Below are 16775 nucleotides of genomic sequence, written 5' to 3' on the forward strand. Positions count from 1 at the left end.
TTAATTGTTACAAATTTATGATAAGGATGCATTTTTTTAATAGCTCAACATCAATTTATCAATCTAATAATTAAGAAATGTAGTATCTAAAATACAATTTTATTTTTTAAATGACATAATCCAAAAGTATGTGGTGACATGAAAAAGTATTGGGTGCAGAAAGAAACAGCCCAACTTATGCCAACACCGTGATCTGTGATCCAGTGGGAGGGCCCAATGGGAAAGAGGAAATGGACCAACAGAGAAGCCCAACAGAAAGCTGCGCCCAGTTATATTCCGAATTTGAAAGCCTGGGATTATTATCGAATAAAGAAAAGCAAAAGACAGAAAAAGGAAAATACCATAAAAGGCGAACGGAGACTCTCCTCTTTCTTCATCACCAGCAGCAATGCAAACGCTTCTTCTGCCGGCAACACGCGCCGGCAGCTTCACGGCGGTTCCACTGTCAGCCTCTGCTGCCACCGCCCCTCGTATTTCCCAACCACTTCTGCGGCCGAATTCCCTGCCCTCGCTCCCTCTCAATTTGTCTCGTTCTTCTTCTTCTTTCGGTTCCTCCATCTCTCGTCAACCATGGAAGCTTCCCTTCACCGCAAGTGCTTCTTCTCAAGTCTCTAAGGCTTTCACTGCTTCGAATGAGGAATCAGAGAAGGCAAAACTCGAGCAGGTACTGCCCAGTGGTTTTGAATTATTCAATTGCGAAATCCAATTGCATTTCTAGGGTTCCTGAAAATGGAATTGTTGTGGTGCAGGTGGCGAAGAGATTGGAGAAGACGGCCAGGTATTTCAAGCGTTTGGGTAGCTTAGGGTTTTGGGGTCAGCTAGTGTGCACTGTCGTGGCTGCCGTCATACTGTCATTCTCCGTTGTCATTACCGGAAAAGTGACTTCTCCGGCCACATTTTATGCCACGGCGGGTGGAATTGTGGCGGCCTTCATTTCTGTGTTTTGGTCCTTTGGTTACATTCGCCTTTCGGAGAAGCTTCGGAAAACTGCTAATGACCCCTCCAAGGTGTGTTTGTGTGCGTTTTGAATTTGCTTAGGGTTCTGAATGAGGCTAATTGTTGTAAGATGGACTACATTTACTTAGTTATATTAATGTGAAATCATTGTTTGTATCTATTAGGTGAATTTTGATGAGGTAGCTTAGCTTTCCCTTTACTTGTGTTTTCAGGCACCCCCTCGTGCTGATGTAGTGAAAGGCTTGAAAAATGGTATAGTAATGAACCTGTTGGGGATGGGCGCTGCTATTCTTGGGATGCAAGCTACGGTTGGCCTGTTGGTTGCTAAGGCTCTCACTACCTCTGCAAACCCGTATTATCAGGGAATTTCCCCTGGTAACAGCCCAGTTCTCGCGTTGGATGTATTTTTGGTGCAGGTATGTCCTTAAGTTTCCTTGCTGCAGATTACATTTTTGTCTATTCTCTTGTAGGTTTGTGCTGGAGCCAGATTCTTTTATTTTAGACCAGCTCTTGTTTTTATCAGTGTTATTCTCACTAGTTTCCCATTTGACCTGTATAGTTGTTAGTTATTAACAAGCCACTCATTCAGATGTAAGCCGGGTCTTTATCTTATTATAGCCCCCGTTATGAACATCTTTTTGTCATATGAACAAGATCTTCTATCTGCTTGGTTCTCTGTCTTCTGCCATTGCCAATCTTCATCATTTTGAAAATAAGTTTATAAACAATAATTGGGGACATGTCTTGACTCCTGTTATTGGAGGTTGAAGTTTGGATTGGTTGAGCTTAACTTACAGTAGGATTGAAAACAGAAACAATTGAACTCTTATTACGTAAAGAACCTCCCAGAGTTTTCAAGTGTTCGTAACGTTTTTGAGAGTGTATGATGAACTGGACGAGTCCCCTTAAGAGAGAGTGCATTCAAGAGGATAAGTGCAGAGCTATATAGGTTGTGATGTATGCATTTCAAACTATTTAATTGTTAAATTGTTTACTCCCTCGGATTAACTGCTCTCCACTTTCACCTTTTAATTGCGCCCGTTATTTTAGAGAAGACAAATTTGATATATTGTAATTTATTTCTGAAAATAGGGAAGGCTGTTGTTTTGTATATATCTTTCACCATCAAGTTGATGTGTTTATATCCGGTAAAACACACTTTCTAATACACTTTTTCACAATTTGGTAAAGTTTATGAAGTTCTACCAAATAATGAATGAGATTGATTAAATTTGGGGTAGACTCAGCATTTTTTAGTGGGTCTCATGAATTTTATCGAGTAGTGAAGACTGCAATGGAAAGAGTGTAATAGCGAATGTGTTAATATTTACTGTTTTCAAGATTATACTTGTATACTTGTGTAATTTTGTAATCAATGGTCATAGCGAAAACATTTCCATACGAACATAATTCAATGTGAGCAACATTTTGATTGTATTGAGTACAATATATGGTCTTCGGCAGTAGCGCAATGTTTGACTTCTCGGTGCTACTCATCAAGAAATGAGTAACACTGTTAAACATTTATCCTCTTTGTTTTTGCAGGCATCAGCGAACACTATTCTTTCACATTTCCTAGGGCTTGTTTTCTCTCTGGAGTTGTTGAGATCAGTCACGTTACCACCTTCAGAAGCGACTCCATTTCCCAAGTTTGCATAATATGTGCCTAGAGACTAGTATGATGAAATCACACCCAAAAATTGTCCCCCGTTTCTGGTGGTTGTTTGCGTAATGAATTACGTTCCTCTTTTTTGATACAACATTTTAATGCCCTCTTCCTAGGCAATTCCCGAAATTGTGTATTTCCAGTTTTAAAAGAACCGTGCAAATGTTGCTAATAAACATGATAATGGCTCAACAAACGAAGATCCTTGGGCAGATTACTACAATGGAGGGAGTCGATGGGACTGTCTGCACTTTACAGCTTTGGAGTCATCACTTACCTCCGTAGCTTGTCCACGGTAAGATCTATTAGGAGAAATTTCGAAAAGCAACTCTGAAATAATTGTATATTAGACCTGTCATGAAATCTGCGGGTTTTTGTTTCTTTTCAAAATACTCGCCAGCTTGTTTGACAGTATGATGCTAAGTTTTTGTCCCGGTTAGAGTTATTTTTTACCCATCATCATATTGTACTTGTATCACTCCCTATTATGCATCAGAATCTCTTTAAGTTTTGGTTCATGCGCAGGATTCACATAATAGTAGGTTTTGGTTTATTATGCATCGGATTCACATAATACTCAGCTAAGAATTAAGAACTAATGCATGGAACTATCTTATTTCCTCGTTTCACTCAAATTAACTGTTACTATATAAAATTGATTTACCTTTTAGAATCTTTAGATTAAGAGAGCATAAAGGATAAAGACAGGAACTCTAGATTAATAGAAAATGAAAGATAAGTGTGAAAATCCGTGTGAGGCTGTATATGTTGTTTTTTTTTTTGTAATAACAGTTTATTAGAACCCCAAAAATCAGTGGCACTAAACAATATGAACAGGGGGATCCTTAATTTGGGAAAAAGACCTTAAACATGGTCATGCCAAAAATAACGAATAGCAAGAACTTGAATCAAGTTTATAATTTTTCGTGTTCTAACCATACCTTTATCCATAAAGAAATGGTAAAACATTTAGTAAAGTTTTATAAACCACGCGAAGTAGGCTGGTATTTAGTTTGATATTTCTTTTAGGATCCCTTGTTCCTTTTATTACTAGGAAAACTTTCTTTGATCAATTTGTTGGAAAAAGATAACAAAAATAACAAGTAAAAGTAAAATTCAACTCAAATATTCATTATATAAATGATATATAAAACAACAAAAATAAATAACAAGTGATTACCATGTTCCTTTGAAATGATAAAAGGTGATTGAACGATGATTAATTTACGAAATTATCTGTATATATTAGTTTCTTTGTATGTAATTTATTCCTTTCTTCTAATTATGAAAGTAAAATAATCAAAATTAATAACACAAATAAAAATTTATTATGATAATAAAAAAAATTATTATTTCTAAAATTATTATTAAAAATAAAATAAAATCTTCATGTAAATAAATTATTTCTCCTCTTTTGCATATTAAATTTATTTTCATATTAAATATATTGTATTATTATTTTTTTTATAATTTTAATCATTCAATAAAATTTATAAAAATAATTTTAAATAATTTATATATTATTTTATATTAATTTTAACAGTAGTAACATTTTGATAATATAACTTTTTTATCTATTAAATTTTACATGAGTAAATTCATACATAAACTCAATTCTCTAATTATTATAAAATTATTTTCGAATCACTTAAAAGAAGTAACATCAATTTTACGCTCAAACCATTTCAATCTCATCTCTTCCTTTCCTTCAAATCATTTATTTTAAAAGACCATAACCTTAGAGTTCCTAACGATTAGAAGAAAAACATCTCAAAAAATACTTAAAAAAATAACTAATCAAAGAGATCCTAATACTATATGATATGGTATAAATTTTTTTTGAAAGCTAGTTTTTCTGCACAAATTCGTGATTGTTCATTTTTTTCTTTATTCTTTCTGCCGGTTTCTTTTCGTCATAGGATCAAAACTAGTGTCTTTTTGTCCTCCTTATTAGAATTATGAGAATGAAAAGATTTATTATTTTAAATTGCACACAAATTTGTTTTTTCTTAATTTAGTCAACGTAATTGATAACCCATCTGACCCTAATAATAATTAACTCCAAATTAAGAGAATAACCTGGTCAGATTTTTTTTTTGTTCGGGTGGAAATGCAGAAGCAATTAGGGCAGTTCTCCAATTAATTTTTTTAGACGCATAACTAAACAAAAATCACTATCAGATTCGTTAGAAAATAATTTGCTTCACTAGTGCATTGTAAGTGTAGTTTGATTAAAAAAATGTTAAGCAACTTTGGACATCTTTTTTACTGATGCTGAAGCAGTTGAAGAAAGTTCTTAAAAAATTTATTCTTCGATGTTCCTTGCGATCGATTCAAAATGGGAAGAAGATACTATAACCGGCATCTAGGGTTTGTATTTGTCAAACACAACGAAAAAAGGTCAGGAATGAGTCTTAACTCTCGTTAGAAGTAAATTTTGAATTAAGGTTTCTTCCCTTTTTTACATCACTGAGATAATCACTAATAAGCAATGGGAATAACTAAAAGACTGTACGATGAACAGTAAACATACGATACTGCTTGGTGTTCATATTTGAAGGTAACACAAAGAAACAATAAAAAAGAATCTAACAGATAATTCAAATTTTAAACATACATGCAAGTAACATACAATTTCATATAAAAATTTACATCTGCAAGAAACATTGATACTGCTTGCACCTCATTTTGAGGGCTGAAGATTGAGCAGAACATATCTTATCAGTTCATAACACCTCCAAAAGCCTGAAGAAAAACCACTTTGTACATCGAAACCAGACAAAGGAAAAGAAAAAAAAATCAAACCACACCTACCTACCATAAGTAAAACAAGTTCTCCATTCAAATTTATTGAGTTGGATCTCCACACAGAAAAGAGCATCGATGAATTTGCTATATCAGGAAACATATGAGACTAAGACTCAACAACACACATCATGTGTCTGAGATTCCCATTATCTTTTTGTCTCTCTCTATCAACCACATATAAAAAAAACACGGGAAGATCCATGTTATTCTTATCTACTAGGTTGCTATATCTCTAGTGCATTTTATCTTTCGTTTCAACCCTCTTGAAATTGCAAAGGCTAGTTATGAGGAGAAGGTGATGAGAACATGTTCTCATTTGAGTTTCTACCCCTGATTTGTTCCAAGGTATGCAGTGCTGACAGTGTTAGTTCGATATACATGTTCTTCATATTTTTTAGGTCAGAAAGTTCATCGGGAACCTGCATTACAGTCTCTTCATTTTCATTGATACTCACTGAGCCAAAACCATTTTCCATAAAATCTTGGCCCATCGATGAGCACGAACCGTTGGTGAAAAGAATGCTGAGTACCTCACACTCCTTCACAAGCTTGTTAATTACGTCAATTTCATAGAAGGGTTGCTTCACCACATCTTGGATAAAAGGCACGCGAAGTAGAGCACCAGTTTTCTTATCGTGCTTCTTTATTATCTTCACCAAACCTGCTCTTAAATATCCATCATCAAACTCATTAATTCTCAATCCATCACAAACATTATATAAGTTTCTATCAAAGTTTAATCTGTTCTTCTGATTAGTTAACTTATAGTACGAAGAGTTTCACACTTCAAGTATATATACATATTCATTAAAAAACCACTTGGTGAATTCTGCATTCATGCATGAGGTCTTAGAAGTTAGAACATAACATGCCTGTGTAGTTGAGTGCACTGTAGTTCTCTAGCAACACCATCTCTCCATGAAAATCTACTATTTCTGACATTAAGTCTACGTTTAAATCCAAGGCTTCCATAACTCTGTCTTGCAACTCCTGCAACACAAACCATGGTTTCGTTATAGGACAATCCTCTTAATCATAAGTACGAATAATATAAGAAAACCAGAAAGGTAAAATGTCTCTCATAGGAAAAGGTTTTGTTTTAACTTGTAAAGAAACGTTCGTTTTAGTAAGTGTTTGCTTGAGAAGTATATCCAAACAAGTATGGAATATAAATAAAAAAGATGAAGAGATGAATATGTAAGTTGGTATTTGGTTAATCACCTTCCCTTTGATGACATATTCTTCTTCCTTTTCAATAAAGAAAGTGTTAAACTTGTCGATCTCTAGCTGCAAGAGGTTAAGGAAACGGTTGAGTTGGTTGGCATCAATTTGGCCATGTTCGGAACACATAAGTTTCAACTGTTTCTTCAAGATTTTGTAGCACAAGAACTTGTCACGCCAACTGGGTAAGGTCTGCTCGATGAGGCTCTTGAGGATCTTCTCAAACTTCATCTTACGATGATACTTATCAGAAAGATGGTTGTAAGTGATTGAGTGGAAGGGTTGAAGGGAAACGAAATGCAGGGTTTAATAGGGTTGGGGGATGGAATATTCGGGCGGAGGGAATGTTGAATATGGGATATTCTTAGTGTTTACTAACACGCGAATGCATAGTTTTCTCCGTCTTTTCCTTAATGGTAGGCATATAACAGTATTTGTTCCATTTCTATTCTGTTGTTTTTGTTGTCTTGTTAGAAAATGATCTTGGGTAAATCTATCTACTACATTATCACAAAGCACTTAGGATTGATCACATGATGCTCCAATCTACTGCAGATTGTAGTGAATGGACCGCAATATATTATAATTTGGTGATTGATGGATTACAATAAAAAATTGATTATGCAAGGATATTCAATATGAATATACATATATATGCCTTTGACTGCACAAGTTGTTGGAGTATTTTAGTCCAGTCAAAAATTAAAATTTTAACGCTTATACACACAATTAGTTTTGCTCAACATAAAGGACGACCATATTCTTGATCTATCTCAGGGATTCCGCTAGGATGAAGACACTATTTAAACAAAATATATTATATATTTATTAAATTTTATATGAAATATTCATTCATATAATTTATATATATATATATATATATATATATATATATATATATATATATGTATTTTTGGTCTATTAGTGGATGTTGCAAATGAAAAATAGGATCCCTATTTTGTCTAATGGTAGAGTAGTTTAGTGGATTCCCGTATTTTTATTTGTATATATAATGATAACTCCTCTAATTACAATTATTTATTTAGCCAGTTAATGCTTAGACTGCTTGTTCAGAAACATGTGAAGTATATTATTATGATTTATGATTGTGTTTTGCGGTTGTTTTAAAAATACTATATCTGATTTTTCAATAATCTTAATGTGAATTTTATCCTTAGTACAGGTTACAAATGAAAATAATATTTTTATTTTGTCTAATATTAGATTTAAGTAGAATATAACTTCTTATATTTTTGTTTGTTTATCATCTAGTGAGATAATAACTTATCTATTTGCATTATATGCCGATATATATGAAATAAGTACCTTTATACTCCAATTATTTTTGAATTAATTTTTAATATATTGAAAAATACAATTTTTTTAACAATGCGGGATAAACCATAAAAACTAGTCCACAGACGTAAGAAAAAGCGCCGAAAGGGCTGAGTTTTTGAATCCGTTCCCCATCTCGCATAATCTACAGTCACGTGGGTTAACATGACATGGGACAAACTCATTTGCATGGTCTGCATAAATTTAAATTGCAAAAAAAGTATTTGTTTTTAGTATTAATTTGAAAGACAAATATTTAATGATCAAATGGTAATTTATAATTATTAGGTGTGTAGAAGTATAAAAGTTATTAATTAAACATTTAGATAAATGTAATTTAACGGTTATTTAACGTTTTTCAATCGTCACATTTAGCATCTATCGATGTTGAACCATCAGTAGTTCAGGATTAGCTCATACAGAATCCCTTCTAAGTAAAAAAAGAAAAATAAGTACTCAATTCTATATGTGGGTTGAGTGAGGAATACCAAGCAATCCACATTTTCAAATTTCAAATCAGGGTGAAAATCATAATTGATTGAATTACATTCAACATTGAAAGTAATAATTTTCACTAAGTAAGGGGATTTTAATTTGTGCCTAAAGGCCAGGGAGTGTAATTAGCAACTACGAATGACAATGGCCTTTTAAATCAATGGGTTCCTACAAAAAATACTCACAAGTTATTACGAAGGAGATGTGATTGAATTCTTTATCAACTTTAAAGCTGTACAAAATTATTCTTTACTCGTTAAATGCATTACATAGCAGAAAACCAAAATGGTTTATTCTTTTTCGATCCATTTTTTTTTTCTTCGAGCCGAAGCCTTAATTTGGAAGTTATCAAGAAATCCAACAAAAGCAAACCAGGTTCCAAAATCTACTCCTATTAAAAAAAACCAAGCCTGTGCATTAACTACGTATATCATTCCCTAGGTTGAGCCAGCCATTGGAAAGCTTTATCCTCGTTTGATTTTGGCCATAAGTAAACACTACATTTTCAAAGTGACTGAATAATATACTCCCGGCTAATAGAGCTGAATTACTTTTCGGGATAATTAAAGAGGAATAGTACGATATTGACCAATTAACGATATCAAATTTAAAATGTAAACGACTCGTAGACTTGATGTATCCGATTCTAATGTACTCAATGAACAAAACACAATTAGCAAGAACACGCCAAGACTTTTTTTCAATATATTTTTTTCAGGGTTGCATTTCTACTAAAGAAAATATTATTTTGATTGGAGCTGAGATAATATCGGTTACCGGGAACAACATTGTCTCAGAATTGACACATAAATAACATTATGCACTTAATCGAAAGACCCATTAAAATATTATAAATAGATTGACAGTAATGATCATTCATTGTACACTTATTATAGTATCAATACGCTATGCTGAGTATCTCACTTTACTCCCTCTCGGTAAGGAAACACGAAGAAGGCATTTCAGCATATTTGGGGAACCAAAAACACAAGTACAAGAGAGTAAGTTGGAGAGAAACATCCATCTTATAACCTTATCTGACCAATTATCACGTTACTCTCCAAGTCGTAAGTAACCAATTCAGCAGCACATTATATAACCCACCCAACCCAAATCCTTTTCGTGAAAAAAACCATAATGCATACAAATTCTCCATGTCCTTTCTTCCTACTTTTTACCCTCTCTGATAAAATTATCCAAATAAAATTGAACTAGGGCAATATACCCATTGATAAAAGTTCACATAAGCCTCTTCCATGTGCTACATAGAAAATCACAAGAGAATACGCACCTACGTCAAATCTATTGGTCAATCCTGATTCTGAAGAATAAACATACCATCTAACCACCAATCAACAGAGCCATAGCATCCCAGCAAAAAGAAATTTCAAACCTCAAGCACTTCATCGTACACTCCTAACGAAACTTCACTCATCCATTTGCACCCTGAATATGAAACGGAAAATGTTAACCAAAAATTTCAAGTGAGCAATTTAAAGGTTTTTTCTGCAGAGTGAAGGAATTATTTATATTGCTCATAAATAAATGCTAGAATTATTTTGTTGAAAAAGTTACACAAAAAAAAGTGTCTCCTTACAATAAACAAATGGAATTTGCACAAATATGATATAACTACCAGAAAATACAATTACACATTGTATGCATTACAACTTTATCCCGTAAATATACCCTTTCTGCAGATCTTTTACATCTTTCAGCGGTCACTAATGACTAGTTATTTCAGCTTCAAGGCACATATAACTTTTCCAATGACAACTTTAATTGACATGGAAACTCACCAAAAGGTAACACAGGAGACCAAATAGCAGTGTCAAAAATATAGCAAATGGTATTTTATTGACTTTGGGGGTGTGCCAGAACAGAAAAGCTTTGTCTTAAAATAGAAAGATGTCGCACAAAAGAGTTTTCTGTCTTAAAGTAGAGAGATGCTATTAAAATTGCTATCTTAAGTAGAGAGCTGCTAAACCACAAGTTTTCTGCTGAAGAGAGTTACCGAGACACAAATAGATACGAGTATGAAAACTCTTCCACAGGCAGAATTGTTATAAGTTACATTGATACTAACAGTAGAGTCATAGACATTCAATCATTCAGTAGACAAATTGCCCACGAACATAGCTAAGATACGCTTTTCAGCAACTATTTGCATCAAATACACGTAAAGGAATAGAATGCTGTTACCCTGTTACTACTGCGCCTTCTTTTCTTTGTGTGACTGACTTGGAATCTTGCTTAAAAACATACTGTGAATTTTTTTATACCGAGTCTGAATAGTCCCATATATAACACGCAATCTGTCGTCAACTTGATCCTGGTACTTGTCATACAACACAGGAAGGGACAAGCTAAGAAGAATACCTGTCCAGAAAGTTATAAAAATATTAAAGCAAATGAATGCCAACCAAGAGAGTTTCATAAAAGATAGCCTGAACATTGAAAATCCACAGAAGATTGAACTTACAAATATAGATCAAAGTCAAAAAGTTGAACAAACTACCAATGAAAGATATTGCCCACAATCCACCGACAACCTGATTTAGCAAGTTCACATAAAGAAGTTTCAACAAAAAACTCTGTACCCAATGTATATTCAAAGAAATCAACATAAAACAAGGATAAAATTAAACTATAAACCATACCTGGAGGCAAAGCAGCAAATTCCTTTCAATCGCTATGTCATGTGCAACTGTCAAAGCCCGGTTCATCCAAATTTGCACTGCATCAGCAACCCTGGCAACAGTGTCCTCCGAGATCTCCAGATCGGGGAGAGGAGGAAGGGGTCTGCGACATTAAAAAAACTAAAATCAACTTCGAATGAAAAAAGAAAGAAAGTAAATTCACCACTACACTACAGCAGATTTAGTGTTACTCAGCATACTCCTCACCGTCATTTCAATTTTCAAGTGCATAAATATTTAGAACAGTCAACGAAACATTTATATGCAATAAATTCCTTTTCTCAAAATGAAATTATTTTCTATTCAGTCATGAAGTGTTTAAAACTTATATAACAGAAATCAAGTACACGAATCTAGAAGAGACCTTAATCTAGGAAACACAACATGATTTGGAGAAAGTAAAAAAGTACCTACCTATTGAGAATGCTAGCAGCTTTCGCCCAGAAAAAGAGAATGAGGACGAGAAGCAAGAAGACATTGGCGACGAAAGACAAGAAATTGTACCCGGCTCGCTCGAACAGGTACCACAACGTCGAAGACGATACGAGTAGCGCCGCCGCTCCACGCCAATTCTTCCACAACACCACATCGGCAACTAACACACATAATCAAATAGAATGAAAAAAAAAATCAACTCCGATATTTTCTACTATCAGATTGCACCATCAATTGTAACTGCGTGTAAAGGATCGAGGAGATTGAACGAAATCAGAAAGGGAGAGAACCTAAGCCTTGGCCGAGAAGGCGGTGAATGGAAATCCGTTGAGAATCTCCCATGGTGATTGGGGAAGTTGTGCGGTGTCAGTAACAAACTATAGATACTAGTAACAGTGCGATTACGGTTACGCTGCCTCTTTCTTTCGTTTTTGCTCATCTACTCCACATGAAAGATGAAAACGCAAAAACGTCATTCGTTCTTCGTTCTGATGTCCCTCGATACTGGGCTGGGCCTGGCCCTTCTGGCCCATCAAATGGAATAAATACCATTGTAGCAGTATCACAGATAAATACTTTTACTTACTCGCAGAAAAATATAGAATTTACATATGTCATTTTCTGACGGTAAAAAAAAATGCATTTTAGAGAATAAATAAACTACAGTTATATCCATTACCGTTTAAGGTAGAATTTAATTTATGTTCGCTTACACAATAAAACTCTTTATTTTCGTGATAATTGTGATGTCCACATTACAACATAGAGTATATGAAATTGTGAAGGCCATATATTTTTTTTCTTTAGTGCATGAATTTACAAAACAAGCACTTTAATTTTTGTTGTAAAATGATGATAAAAAATAAGATCAAAAGAGGTGGATGATATATTTCAGTATGTAAATTCAGATACCATTAATTGTTTCTAGAAGCATAGGATCTGAAATATTCGTCTACCAAAATTTGGAAGGTAAGTTCAGAAATTATTCTCTAAAACTTATTTATACCATTATGAAGGAAAATCGTTACAAAAAATCAAGTTCAAGATTACTTTTAAATGATGTGATTAAAATATATAATTCAGAAACACTATTTTAGAATAAGTTATATTCTACAACTATTTTTTGTTAATACAAAAATTTAAAAGATTTTCTTATAAATTTTTTCTCCTTATAGCATAACGAAATTTTAAGAAAATACTAGAAGAATGACTTCATCGGATTTAAGTTGATTTGCGCAACATTTCGTGTTACCATTTACACAGCATTAAATTCAATGAGTAGATGGATTCTTTTTAGTAGGAAAGCTTGTAAGAATTGTTCTCTAACTGCATCAATTTTCTTGCTTAAATCCCTCTCGAACAAAGAACCACAGAAATCACATTTGGGATACAAATAATGAAAACCCAGAGTCATGCCTGTGTTTTACCTAAGCCAGATATTACCACCTACCACCAAAGCTTGTTTTACGGTGCTGGCTTCTCATTGTTGTCCGTGTCTCCATCACTTGAGGACTCTTCTTGTTTCTCTCTCTGTTGTTCTCCTTCGGCATTTAATTTTATCTTTTTCTCCTTTTTCCTTTGCTTCTTCTTTTGACGCTTTGCTCGCTTCTTTGCTGTCCTTTCCTCGGCTGCTTTCAATCTTTCCTCCCTTCTCAAATTAAATTCTGCCACCTCTTTTCTTTTCTGGTAATCGACTTCCATTCTAGCAAGACGATCTTGCTCCTTGCGTCTCATCTGCCGATACTGTCGGAAACAAAATTGCAAGCACATAAGAATAACAATCAGATCAACATATCCATCACCTTACCCATAATCGACACAAACAGAAAAAAACCCAGATACAATGCCAGTTTAACTCCTCACTTCTTAATAAAATAAATCAAACTCCTCACATAGCTTGAAACCAGTTTACGAACCACAACCTTTTAAAAGCTTCCCATTGTGAACTCAACAGAACTTGACTTTCATCATAGAAAAGCTCACTCACATGCAAAAGCTGATCTAAACGAGGCCATCACTACTCAGATAAATCCAAGTGTGTGGCTAAGCACTTCAGAGTGCAGGACTAGATTATTAAATATTACTCAAATTATAAAGATGTTGCACACATAGAAGCCTTAAGAACATAACTCAAGGCAAGACACATCAAGTGCAAGAAAGAATACCTTAATATTAACGGACAAGGTTGTCAAGTTGACTTAAACTTGTGCAGCTTATGTAAGCTTGCAAGAAAATACTTAATATAGAAATATATATTGAAATATCCATTACCAACATATGTGCATAACATAATATTCTTAACACAGCAAACATTTCAACTCCATAAACAATGTAGCAAACCCCAACAGTAAAATGTGCAGTACATTAGTACCAGCTAGATATGATCAAACTATATAAATGAAACAAATCATATAGTTTCACAAAAACAAAAGTTTCTAAAGTGAGAACATTTCAAAAAGGAGTTAATTCCTTCAAATAATTTTTACTCTAGTAAAACACCGTCACCAAGGGACAAAAGTTACATTTTATTTCAAATTGCTGAACTTGTTTCCCAACTCAATTTTACGCAATTTTAGACCAGTTTAATATGTTTGCTTGTGTTTATCGTGAAAAGGTTGAACGACAAGTTCACTATTATTTCTTACTGGAACCATAAACTCATATGAGTCTACGGGTTAACTCTAGAGAGTTCGACAACTGTGTTAATGAAATTCAATAACAAGACAGCATTTTAAAAAATAAAATGAGCAAAGTTGTATACCTTTCAGATGGGTTTATATTTCTTATATAGGGGTTGTCATTTGAGAGATTGTGATTCTATATAATGGGTAAATCCAGAACTCATCCATGAGTAAATAAACCTCACAACATTGAAGTATGATGTTTTTTCCTACCAGTTCACATCCAACTTCTACATGAACCAGTATTTTACTCTATAATACAAGTAAATAAGTTTTCTAGGTTGAATCCCCAAATAGGAGATTAGCATATCGTTAAAAACTCAAAAGCAAAGCTTTCTTTGAGAATCCTTAGTCATAAGGCCAGCTTTATTTCAAATAATTTAAACCCTGCCATCTCAACCCGGCACTTTTTAACCAACAAAAACACCTCGCGTGCACCATTATCTCGTAGAACTTCAACAGTTTCACTAAATACAGAGTATTTCCAACAACGTGTTATCATATTTCAACAACCTATGGGTATCATCACTTTAGTGATCAAAAAGCCAAACAACATTCAATAGGGTTATCACTTCAAATTGTTTTTGCTATCTCGTTTGAATAAAAACAAACAAACGAACGATAATTTAAGCAGGGGAAGCTATATCCTCAATTAAAAAAAAAAAGTAAAAATAATATAATTCCATTATCAAAAGGGAGCAATTTTTATGTCTGGAGCGACCTCAAGCACAAAAGATAACTTTTATTTAAGATAAAGGACAAGCACTTGTACCTGGTGGAAGTCGCCGGATCCTGAACCGGCGGAACTACCAGAAGTGTTGCTAACACGAACGGGAACATTGTCGATAATCCGTCGGAGCTTGACTTCTAGGTCCTCTTCTTCCTCTTTGAAAACGACAGGAGTATACTCTACTATCGCACTCGATGCTGCTGTTGGCGGGAGGGGCGGCTTCGAATTTCCTGGCGCTGCGACAATCTGAAAATCACCGTCTCTGGGTTTGCCCGTCGACATTTTCGGGATTTACAAAAACCCTAAATTTCACTATAGACGTGAGCCCTAATTCTGGAGACAAGGTCAGTTTAGTGATTTCAAGACCCTGATTCCAAACAGTTGTTTTTCATACCCTTCAAACTACACGGGAACGAGGAAATAATATTTGTTGTGTCGGTTTATCCCTCTTACAAAATCCCAATCCCCTCTTGAATTTGGGGGATTTCACAATTTCATTAGAAAACGACCGTTAAAGAGTAACGATTTCCAATATTTATAGATGTTCTTTAACTGATAAAAATATGGATAGTGATATTAAAAGGTTATGTTCTTTATTAAATTACTGGGGGAAAATCTCTCCGCATGTTATAAAAATTAAAAATAAAAGAAAGAAAATAAACTCCCAATAAATGTTCTGGAAAAATAGACTGTTAATCTTTTCTCCTTTGAGTAAGTGGTAAAGTTTCAAATGCATGTGAGTTTGAATGAATACTAGTGATAGAATGTAATTGATGGATAATGATATTTTAACTCACTGTTTTGGATTCATTTTTAACTCATCATTTTCATTATCTTTATATCATCATATTACATTCCATCACTACAAAAAATTAAAATAAATGATCTAAAGGTGATAAGAGTGGTGAATTAAAAATGGGTCAAAAAAAGTGAATTAAAATATCATTATTCGTAACTATATTATGTAGGAGTGTCCATAAACTTATCCAATCTCATGAAAGACCATCCAACCAAAATGAAAATTTGATTATTCTTTTAATTGGAGCGATAGAAATTGGTATTTTAGAATGCACAGTATTTAAATTAGGTTAAATTACTCTTTTGGTCCTTTTATTTGTCAAGCAATTTATTTTAGTATGGTTCTCAAGTTTTTAGTTGTCTCAATTCGATCCTCATTTTTTTAAAAAATGACTCAATTTGGTCTTCGTCGTTAATTTTGACCAGACGGTATTAAAGTCAACGTCACGTGTCAATTTCGGGTTTTTCTGAATTTTTTGTTGTTTACACGTGTCATGTACAGTTGTGTCACGTGTCAAAATGACTTAATTTTGTCCTTATATTTGTTTTTAATTTCAATTTAGTCTCAATTTCTACAAAAGTGAAGCAATAATGTCTTTTCTTATATTGACACTCAATTTAATATTTGTATACAACTTATGATGATATTCTTAATAAAATTGACATTTTTTATTAAATATTTGTAGAAATATTTTTAAACAAGTTTTTTTTTTGTAGTTTTATTATTAAACAAAGTTAAACCCCAAACTTTATTTCAAAAATTAACAATTTTGTTATCATATATAAAGGCATCAAGTGTATCATATTATACAAACTTAGTGAAAATGAAAAATCAAATAACTTGTCATACATAAGTTTAGGAACTAAATTTAAAGTTCAAAACAAAACCAAAGTTTAATGTTTTGTATAGAATTTAAAGTTAATTTAAAATGTTTATAGAAATATTTAAT

At 33.5% G+C, this 16775-nt stretch overlaps 4 protein-coding genes across 5 annotated transcripts; 1 reads left to right on the forward strand and 3 right to left on the reverse strand.

The window, feature by feature from the left end:
* The first annotated feature begins 312 nt into the window (after positions 1–312).
* Positions 313–3141, forward strand: LOC114192182 (protein TIC 21, chloroplastic). The gene is made up of 4 exons (XM_028081815.1): positions 313–664; positions 750–1007; positions 1170–1373; positions 2503–3141. The coding sequence occupies exons 1-4, from the start codon at positions 389–391 to the stop codon at positions 2614–2616; spliced, it is 852 nt and encodes a 283-aa protein (XP_027937616.1). The 5' UTR covers positions 313–388; the 3' UTR covers positions 2617–3141.
* A 2087-nt stretch (positions 3142–5228) lies between these two features.
* LOC114192337 (SPX domain-containing protein 2-like) lies at positions 5229–7006 on the reverse strand. The gene is made up of 3 exons (XM_028082031.1): positions 6653–7006; positions 6304–6421; positions 5229–6092 (listed from the first exon to the last, which is right to left on the reverse strand). The coding sequence occupies exons 1-3, from the start codon at positions 6881–6883 to the stop codon at positions 5710–5712; spliced, it is 732 nt and encodes a 243-aa protein (XP_027937832.1). The 5' UTR covers positions 6884–7006; the 3' UTR covers positions 5229–5709.
* Positions 7007–9316: 2310 nt separating this feature from the next.
* LOC114190041 (reticulon-like protein B11) lies at positions 9317–12095 on the reverse strand. Of its 2 annotated transcripts, none has more exons than XM_028078796.1 (6): positions 11907–12095; positions 11686–11776; positions 11143–11284; positions 10965–11034; positions 10685–10861; positions 9317–9928 (listed from the first exon to the last, which is right to left on the reverse strand). In XM_028078796.1, the coding sequence occupies exons 1-5, from the start codon at positions 11956–11958 to the stop codon at positions 10692–10694; spliced, it is 525 nt and encodes a 174-aa protein (XP_027934597.1). In that variant the 5' UTR covers positions 11959–12095; the 3' UTR covers positions 9317–9928; positions 10685–10691. The 2 variants fall into 2 exon arrangements, with proteins under 2 accessions (XP_027934597.1, XP_027934596.1); XM_028078795.1 differs by having other exon boundaries at positions 11596–11776; positions 11907–12091.
* A 753-nt stretch (positions 12096–12848) lies between these two features.
* Positions 12849–15541, reverse strand: LOC114190133 (PRKR-interacting protein 1). Its single transcript, XM_028078914.1, has 2 exons — positions 15070–15541; positions 12849–13359 (listed from the first exon to the last, which is right to left on the reverse strand). Exons 1-2 carry the CDS (start codon positions 15307–15309, stop codon positions 13081–13083), a joined length of 519 nt encoding a protein of 172 aa, XP_027934715.1. The 5' UTR covers positions 15310–15541; the 3' UTR covers positions 12849–13080.
* Between the last annotated feature and the right edge of the window lie 1234 nt (positions 15542–16775).

Source organism: Vigna unguiculata, chromosome 7, assembly GCF_004118075.2.
Source record: "Vigna unguiculata cultivar IT97K-499-35 chromosome 7, ASM411807v1, whole genome shotgun sequence".
In the NCBI taxonomy this organism is placed as follows: domain Eukaryota; kingdom Viridiplantae; phylum Streptophyta; class Magnoliopsida; order Fabales; family Fabaceae; genus Vigna; species Vigna unguiculata.